This window comes from Hyaena hyaena, unplaced genomic scaffold, assembly GCF_003009895.1.
Source record: "Hyaena hyaena isolate Hyena2069 unplaced genomic scaffold, ASM300989v1 scaffold_741, whole genome shotgun sequence".
Taxonomy (NCBI): domain Eukaryota; kingdom Metazoa; phylum Chordata; class Mammalia; order Carnivora; family Hyaenidae; genus Hyaena; species Hyaena hyaena.
The window spans coordinates 244,881-255,199 of NW_024081373.1; the positions used below are offsets into that span (position 1 = coordinate 244,881).

At 35.7% G+C, this 10,319-nt stretch overlaps 1 protein-coding gene across 1 annotated transcript in view; it reads left to right on the forward strand.

Moving 5' to 3' along the window:
• Positions 1-10,319, forward strand: part of ADAMDEC1 (ADAM like decysin 1) — a 29,375-nt gene that overhangs the window by 14,680 nt on the left and 4,376 nt on the right. Inside the window, exons 13-14 of the mRNA XM_039218170.1 lie at positions 3,449-3,534; positions 5,252-5,352. Coding sequence (XP_039074101.1) covers positions 3,449-3,534; positions 5,252-5,352 — 187 coding nt within the window. The remainder of the gene's footprint in view (positions 1-3,448; positions 3,535-5,251; positions 5,353-10,319) is intronic.

Genomic DNA, 10,319 nt, shown 5'->3' on the forward strand with positions numbered 1-10,319 from the left:
CTGGTGTGAGGTGGTATCTCAGTGTGGTTTTGATTTGTATTTCCCTGATGAGGAGGGATGCTGAGCATTGTTTCATGTGTCTGTTGGCCATCTGGGTGTCCTCTTTGGAGAAGTGTCTGTTCATATCTTCTGTCCATTTCTTCACTGGGTTGTTTGTTTTTCGGGTGTGGAGTTTGGTGAGTTCCTTATAGATTCTGGATATTAACCCTTTATCTGATATGTCATTTGCAACTATCTTTTCCCATTCCGTTGGTTGCCTATTAGTTTTGTGGGTTGTTTCCTTTGCTGTGCAGAAGCTTTTCATCTTGATGAGGTCCCAATCATTTATTTTTGCTCTTGATTCCCTTGCTTTTGGGGATGTGTCAAGTAAGAAGTTGCTGCGGTTCAAAAGCCAGGATACTGGGTACCTGGGTGGCTCAGTTGGTTGGTTGGCCAACTTCAGCTCAGGTCATGATCTCATGGTTGGTGGGTTCGATCCCCGTGTCAATCTCTGTGCTGACAGCTCAGAGCCTGGAGCCTGCTTCAGATTCTGTCTCCCTCTCTCTCTGGCCCTCCCCTTCTCATCTCTCTCTCTCTCTCTCTCACTCTCTCAGAAATAAATTTTTAAAAATGTTTAAAAAAATTAAAAACAAAGGCAGGATACACTTATGACTTGATTATTATATGAAGTTCAATGTAAAGAAGTAAATCGTTAACTATAACATGTTATTTACAATCTTTCCTAGATATATTAGTCAGAAATTCTTAAATCACCTAACATCATGGTTGATCATTTGTTGAACAAAACCAATTACAGACCTAGAAGTAAGTTCTCTCCACAGAGAGAGAGATGGACTTCCCTCAACAAGCCAGTGTATAAACCAAGCAGTAAATGAAACAGAGAAGGGGAGGGGGGAGAGAAGATCACATAAACCTGTAGAGAATTGGCTGTTAATATAAAATATCTGAGATAATTACTATAATTCTGCTAATCTTTCTAAAAACCTGACCCCTATAAGGCATCCGTGTACTCTAGAGAATGTCTCTGATAGAATATTTGCCAGCAATCCCACACTAAGTTTCTAAGAGAGCATTTTGTGTTCCTAGCGATCATCTTTTACTTTTTTAAAGACTGCAGCATTGAGTTATTATTTGAAGCTATTTGTAAACTTTTATTTACACCATCCCTCCTTTATGGCTCACAACAAACTTCCAGAATAAATTTTGTTATTATCCCAAGGTAGAGAGGTGAGGCTCAGAAAAGTTAAGTAACTCGTTCCAAAGATACAAAGCCAGTAATGGATGAAGCCTGTGACAATCCCACATTAATTCATTACTTTGAGAGGCTCCATGACAATGGTGAAGGCATATAACCACTCTATGCCTCCGCTCTTCATTCAGACATTTTAAGCTGTTGAATTCCATTAGAAGATGTCATGGTGTAACTTAGTCATTTGCAAAGAATATAATAAATATTCTTTTAATTATGATGAGATATGAAATGTTACAAATACTTTGGTACTCTATGATAAGTTTATCTCAGGTTTAAGTTGATCTCATTCCCACTTGCTTACACTCCAGTAAGGCTGTCTGGGTGGAAGACAATTGAAATCATTTACAGTCTTAGGTGCTTCTAATTTCAGCACATGGAGTATAGTCAGTGCACACAGAAAAGAGATGAGAGAGAGCGAAACAAAGAGAGAGAAACACTGTTTATATGATGTGAAAGAGTTAATATTCTTTACGTATATCAGCCAACTCCTATATTATTTACGTATTGTGTTGATTTTCTTCTTTAGGAGTTGAATAAAATTAGGGAGTTCGAGCTTATGAACAACTGAATTTTTCAATAGCTCTTTTCTTATCCAAAAAATATCATGTAAACTTTATATAGTATTTTTTAGTGAATAACCTTATTTTCTATGATCTAATATGCTATTTTACTGTTTTGATCTACATATTTACTTGCCACTTCAGTAGCAAGTGTGTTTATTTTTTTTAGAGTTTATTTATAGAGCACAAACGGGGGAGGCAGAGAGAAAGGGAGAGAGAAAGAATCCCAAGCAGGTTCCACACTTTCAGCACAGAGCCCGATGTGAGGCTTGAACTCACAAACCGTGAGATCATGACCTGAGCCTAAATCAAGAGTCAGACAGTTAACTGACTGAGCCACCCAGGCACCCCAAATGTGTTCATTTTGGAGGGTGGAATTTGTGTAGTCATTTCTTAGTGTTCATTCTTCCATATAATTCTTGGTATTTTGTCAGTTTTCCTACAAATAGAACTGAGATTCTGATTGAAATGCATGAAATTCACGTGTCATTCTGAAGGTCACTAGCACTTTCACAGTATTATTGTTTTAGACAAGTTGCCTTTTGAGTTTCTCAGGAGACTTAAATATAAAGTTCTTCTTAGGGCTCTTATTTTATTATGAAAGCTTTTTTTGAAGTATTTTCTATTTTTCTTTTTGCTTTTAGTATTTGTATTGCTTACTTTTTTATATTAGGTGATTTATTACTGTTTTATGTTATTTTATTATCTTAAAAAGCTTTCTTAGTGACTCATCCAATGTTTTTAGAGTTGATGCTCTATTTTTTTTACCAGCTCAAATATTTTATTACATACAAACGATGAAAATTTTATTTATGCTTTCCAATTATTATTACACTTTCATATCTTTTCTTTATCTCATAGCATCTGTCAGAATTTTCATAAAAAATATAGACCATAAATAATCCAGGTCTTCGTGTTTATTTTATTGGATATATTTTTTTGCTATTTGTCAGATAGACTTTCTTTCTTTCTAGATTATCTTTATTTTCTAATCTTTGCCATCTATCACAAGATTAGTTGTTTTCTCCTGTCAGTCTCTTAATATAATGGATTATATTACTTTATTCTATATAGTTGAGACACCCTTGTATTTTTGGTGAAAAAAAAACCCCTGCATAGTTGTAATATAGAGTTATTATATTATAAACTGGTGATTTACTAATATTTTATTCAAGCTTTTGTACTTATATTCATAAATGAGAATAGGGTGTGTATGTGTGTGTGTGCATGTGTGTGTGCATGTGAATATTCATTACCAACTCTCATTATCAGAATTATGTAGGCTTAGTAAAATAATTTAAGAATTAAATTTTTTTCCCTTCCTTCAAATAGTTTGAGTAGTATAGAAATATTCTCCCTTGAAGTTTTAAATTAATTTACATGTAATACCAGCTAAGCCAAATTTATTTGTGGTAATTCTTGGATAATTCTATTTTTGTCCTCTTAAGAAGTGGTTTTCATTGGGCTAAACATGTTTTTCTATGATTAAATTTCTTTGGTCATCTCCTCTGTAATTTGTAGAGCAGAGTAATTTAGTTTAAAAAGTGAAATTTATTTGCCATCTTGTACTAAAATTGTATGAACCTAGTCTATAGGAAGAAATGCTGAATCAACTTTGTGTCTGTGTGCTTTAAAGAAATGTTCCAATCCTTGCTGTGAGGCCATGACCTGTAAACTAAAATCTGAAGCTGATTGTGAAAAAGACACTCTGCACTATATCACGTAAGACCTTTTTTTATTTTTTGCTCCCAAATATTTTCTTACTTTTATTTCAAAGTTGAGAAAGATGGGCCACTGAGTTCTATAATATACTAAAATACAATTCACTTTATATTTTCATTTATTGATTTGTTAAAATTTATTTCACTTATCTTTTATTTTTGACTGTACATTTTTTAAATGACTCCATTTAAGAAAGAAAAAAAAGCCACCATATTGAACAAAAACAACTTAGGGTTTTGTGCCTACTAATATACTGAGAAGAGTGGCCAAGTGGTCACCTGTGAGTTTAACACTGCTTCAATCCTTGCTAAAAATTTCGAATTTCTCTTAGGTAATGATGAGTTTCATACGAACTAAGATGAGGGTAAGAGAAGTTCATCTTTTAAAAATGTTTTTATTTATTATTTTGAGAGAGAAGAGACAGAGTGTGAGCAGAGGAGGGGCAGAGAGAGAGGGAGAGACCCAGAATCTGAAGTAGGCTACAGGCTCTGAACTGTCAGCACAGAGCCCAATGCGGGGCTCAAACTCCCAGACTGAGATATCATGACCTGAGCCGAAATCAGAAGCTCAACCAACTGAGCCACCCAGGCACTCCAGAAAAATTCATTTTTAAAAAGCCTCTTTTATTCTTGTTCAAGAGTTGATAGTTATAATTTATAAGGTAGTCAGAAAATTAATAATATTTAAGAACATACTACATGATTTGATGCTATCATTTCTTTTAAAGTGTCCCAATAAGCTATAATACATGTATTATTTTTGTGTTTTATAGAATCATACATGAGTTGGGTCAGGGAAACCAAACTGCCCTGACTGAACATGGTATTCGTTTCATTGAAAAATAGTCCCTGAATAACACAAAATCATAAATGGGGAAAAACTCAGGATAAAATATGTGGAAAAGGTTAATCTTGCCCACCCCCTTCCGTTAATCTTTTCTGGAGTTAAACCTGTGGAGAGATTATAAAGGGAATAATCAACTCAGACACCATCAACCATCACTTCTTTAAGAAAAAAAGCAGCACGGTCCTAAAATCAGGGGCAATACCCATTTCTTCAACAAGCCCCATTTAACACAGCCTGATGAACCAGGCATGTGATTCCTCTCTGCAGGGAGTTCTGGAAATTATGCCCATCTTTTTATTAGTCACAGACACCAAAAGCTTAGCATCTCAAAAGATATCCATTCAACTCCTCAGGGATTTGGAATGCTAGGGGGCATGTGCCATTACTGGGAAAACTGGCAATCTAGTTTCTTGGAAAGGAAATTGGGTTTGGAAACCAGCTCTTTTTTTAGTTCTGCCCCAAACTAGCTGTGGGACTTCAAACCAGCTTACTTAATTCGTTTTCTCACCTGTGAAATGGAGCTAATGCTGTTGCCACTCAGTAGGATTGTTAGTTTACTTACATTTTATAAATGTTAATTATTAACGTTACATAATATTTTATAATTTATAATAACCATGGTTTCCAATTTTTTTTTTCTTTTAATCAGACTGTGACTCAGAAAATCTCCTGCATTGAGATGCTACTTGCTGGGACAAGAATCGAGAGATCTAAACACACCAGGAATCTTGTGTATTTTCACAGTGGCACTTGAGTGTATTTTGCTTTTTATTTGGCCTTATACTGCTTATATTTTTATCAGTCTAGCCAGCCGGTAAATAGATGAATTCAGAGAAATTTTCTAAAGCTTGATCTTTAATATATTTTTAAGGATGGTGAAGTTTGTTCTGCTCTTTGGGGAGCAAAAGAAATTAGCCTTTGAACAAAACCCCTCAAATGTGCCCCTGAATTATGCAGGCTCAATTCAGAACTGTAAAGCTATGAATGACTTATATTTTTACCCCACTCTCATTTTACTTGTATAGCCCACGACAAAATAAGTCCACTTGATGAGAGAAGCTTTGGCAGAAGAAGGGGGAACAGAATTCATGTCACTTATTACTCCTCAGTATTCCACTTACCTTGTTCTTAGAAGTACAGTATCTGTCTACATCATGTCAAGACTAATTAAAAATAAACATTTTTCATTTTATCATGTATAATCCTTTCTCACCATCCCATATAATGCTAATTTTGAGAAGTCTTCATGCTCACATTTTAATTTAGCCATCAAGGAATGCTTTATTCATCTATTGATTTAATGTACCCCTTACTGTCCATGAATAAAATCATAAATGTTTGAGACTTGTCTCTGTGGTCATTTTTTTAAAAGTTTATTAATTTTAAGAGAGAGAGAACATGCAAGCAAGGGAGGGGCAGAGAAAGGGAAAAAGAGAATCGGAACTCGCAGTGCAAAGCTGGAAGTGGGGCTCGAACTCATGAACTATGACGTCATGACCAGAACTGGAACCAGGAGTAGATGCTCAACCGACTGAGCCACTGTGTGGTCATTTTCAAAAATGAGTATTTCCAAGCTTCACTGTAGGTTTGTGTTAGGTGTTAAAGCCTCTATAGTCCTCTAACAGTATTGCCACAGATAACCAGGCATCACAGCGGAGAGATGAGAAAAGAAGGTCGTACCATCTTTTAATGTTCACAGTGAAATGACTTGAGGTCAGTCACGTAAGATTAGACTTCTTCCTGAGGTTTCTGTATTTAAATACTTTTAACAATTACTCAAAAAATTACTCAAAATTCCATTGATCCTTATACTGGGAGAACAGGAATTTAGACGCGCTTCTAAAGATTGGGCTTTGGGGGCGCCTTGGTGGCTCAGTCGGTTAAGCGTCCGACTTTGGCTCAGGTCATGATCTCACGGTTCGTGGGTTCAAGCCCTGTGTCGGGCTCTGTGCTGACAGCTAACTCAGAGCCTGGAGCCTGCTTCTGATTCTGTGTCTTGCTCTCTCCCTGACCCTCCCCTGCTCACGCTGTCAGTCTCTCTCTCTCAAAAAAAAAAAAAAAAAAAAAAATTAAATAAATAAAGATTGGGCTTTGAACAGAACAGCCTTCCAGAAAGCCCTGCTTACTGATGTTGACGATCTTGCCATTATTGGTGGGTTTGGCACTACCTAGTTACAGATGAAGTTGCATGTCGGATGTCACCGACAGCCAGGCAACAGTCCCAAGGCCTGAATTGTCCATATTTTCATTGACCACTGGGCTGATACAAATTTCCAGCCAATTCAACCAAGGCAAAAGGTTTCTTTTAGCATATTGGCCTCCCCTATCTCATATTCAGATGTAGACTTCTTATAGTAAAACTGCCTGAGCTGCAAAAAATTATAGACAATGGCATGCTAGAAACAGTGAATGCTGATTGTTAGAATTTCAGGAATATTATGATCTAGTTATGAAAAACAGCTGTGGTTGAGGGAATTTGATTACAGAAATGCTATGAATCATTTATTGCTCTGCTTATTGTCTATATGTAAGAAAGTGATAAAAAAATGTTTATAATGCAGATTAAACTTTAAAAATGAGTCTTTATAGCAATTGTGATGTGAATAACACAAAAACTCAAGATAATACTCTTTCAGTATTTAAAAATGATTGTCCAGTTCAACTAAGAAGTTGCTCACATCTTTGACATTTGAGTGAAATTCCAAAATATATCTTTGTTTTGATTTCACTCATTCATAGTGAAAGCATTCTGTGAGAATATAATGATTGTATGGAATTTATGATAAAGAATTATCATATATTTTGTTATCTTAAAATTATTTGCCATATATCCTTTATATTAGTAAAACTTATCATAAACATATGTATTTATGTGCATACATGCATTTGTTATTCCAGAGAGCCAATTACGAAAAATTTACCAGCATACCACTGTTTAGAGCACTTAAAACATAAAGTTTTTAAGTCACATACATGCAGCCATTTTTCCAAAGCGCAGCGGTGTATTCAGAATGGCCAAGTCATGCCATAGGTTGGATTCTATTAGCCTAGAAATATGATCACCAACCCTACTCCACTCTCTTCTGTCCTGCTGAGGAAATCCAAGTACATAATCAGGTCCTTGTCTCTAGTTTTTAGTGTTTTTTCTCTCCAAATAAATCCTTGTGCATTTCTGAAATTTGCCTAAATCAAAGCTACTTCAGCATATCCAACATGAAATTATATGTATACATCTCAAAAAGGAGTCAGGATTCTGGTTGTCTTCCACCTTCAAAGAATGTTCTACTGCAGTTACTTAAGACAGTATAAGATATAGGAGCTGGGGAGTGAGGTACAGAGGGCACTTTCAAATTCTACTTAGTAGCATCCAAGCTTCAAAACCCAGCATATATCGTGGTGGAGGGGCAATACCTAACTACAAGTGGCTTCAGTGTCTGAGTCCCAAGCCCTAGTCTAGTGAAAAAGACCTATTACATTATTTTCCGTTTGTTAATGATTCTTCACTTGTCATGAAAAGATATGCATCTTCAGAAAACTGGCCTAGAGATTTGGGCAACTTTCAAAGCTGTGTACACTTGGCATATCATCAAATAACCAGTTTAAATGGAAATTTTTCCATTCAATTTACCAGGTATCATAAAACTATTCAAAAAAAAATTGCTATGATAAAGATTTAAATAACTCTTTTTGGAAACCTCCAGGTGCTTGACAAGTTGGTAGACCAAACATCTGAATAGTTTCCTTTGGAAAACTATTCATAACATTTAATGTGATGTGATGTGTTTTTTATCATCTAGAAATTCCTTTCAAAAGCATAATTCTGTTTCCAAGAAATTCCTTTCAAAAGCATAATTCTGTTTCCAACCAAAGCAAAATCAAAAGACTACCATATATCTGCTCAGTGTTCTAAGGTTTTCAAAGTATTTTTACATCTTTTACCAAGTTTGGGTTTTAATGAAAACATTAAGAGACCAGCATAGCAAGTGTTAGTGTTTTTATTTCATAAGGAAGAATCTTTGGCCACATAGGTTGTTAAGTGATTTACCCACAGTTCTATAAAAAACATACAGAAGTCACAGAACTCACTCAAGTGCCCTGAGTCCTGAAGCAGGTCATTTACAAATAATTTAGACTTTCAACATTTTATTCTCCATTCTGAAGAGATCATCTCTTGAATGGTTGAATCTCACATCTTACAGCACTTTATTTATTAATAGTTACAATTTGTCATAAGTCCTAACAGAATCCAGGATGGTGTTAGAAAATGCACATGAGCGCAAAGGACAAATGTATATAGATAGTATTCAGTAATTTGTTTTCTAAAAACACTGATTGCATCCCTACCCTTGACCAAATTGCCTGGCACTAGGAGTTTATTTTTATTTTAATTTTTAAAATTTTTAATGTTTATTTCTTTTTGAGAGAGAGAGAGGGAGTGTGTGTGTGTGTGAGCAAAGAGGGGCAGAGAGAAGGACACAGAATCCAAAGCAGGCTCCAGGCTCTGAGCTGTTAGAACAGAGCCCGACATGGGGCTTGAACTCACGGACTGCAAGATCATGATCTGAGTGAAAGTTGATTGTTTAATTGACTGAGCCACCCAGGCACCCCTAGGAGTTTATTTTTAAAGCGAAAAATATTTATTCTTGAAATATACATATAAAATTGACAATATAATAAAAGAAGAATGAATCCATACAAGGATAAACAAATGTATCCCTATTTAGTGTTTGAAAAACACATGTACTCAAATAATTTCAACGCTGGTAATTAATAGATTTGTTATATGATGGAAGCTATTTGAGGTACTATACATCCAGTACATTATACTCAGTATGTTACTAAGTAATGAATATAGAAAATAGGAAAAGGATAGTCTTTTTTTCTCCCTGGAATTTTTTTTTTCAATTTTTTAGATGTTTATTTATTTTTGAGAGAGAGACAGAGTATGAGCGGGGCAGGGGCAGAGTGAGAGGGGGACATGGAATCGAAAGCAGGATCCAGGATCCAGGCTCCAAGCTGTCAGCACAGAGCCCCACATGGGGCTCAAACTCTATCAACCACCAAATCATGACCTGAGCCAAAGTGGACGCTTAACTGACTGAGCCTTTTTTCCTCCCTGGAAAATTTTAACTTAGTTGAAGATAATAGTTATATCTACACGAAATACTCTCAGAATATAAGAGAGCACATCCTTAAGTGACAGATTATGTGGTATAAGCTCTAAACATTATGAAAAGTGAGAACAATGAGCAGTCCATACAGCCAGGAAGAGTTGAGCTCCTGGAGGAGATACGGCTTACTTAGTTCTTCAGGAATAACAAGATTTGAAAAGTCAAAATGACTTTTAGGGGTGTTAAGACAGTTTCCAGAAAGGAGTGAAAACTTGGAGATAGAAATGAGAATAATAAGCATGAGTCAAGGATGAGCGATGTTTCCCCTCCTGGCCCATTTTCACCATGGTCTTGAGTAAGATGCCACAAAGCAGAAGGTAGGGTTAGGTGAGCTATGCATCGTATTTAGGATCTGTTAGGCAGGGAACATTTATTCTAAGGGCCAACAACACTACATTAGGTCCTTGCCACCCATCACCTTACTTAATTTTTATCATACCCATTCCAATGTAGTCACTTCTACATTTTGCTGGTGATAACATTAACATTCAGAAAGATTTAACCAATGCCAATCAGCAAATAAATAGGTAACTGGGATATACCCCAAGGTATGACATTCTAGTTCCATTGTAGCTTGATGAATTTTCAGAACTTAAAAATTATTCATTGAAGCTTCTGCACAGCCAAGGAAACAACCCAGAAAATTAATAGGCAACCAACGGAATGGGAAAAGATAGTTGCAAATGACATATCAGATAAAGGGTTAATATCCAGAATCTATAAGGAACTCACCAAACTCCACGCCCGAAAAACAAACAACCCAGTGAA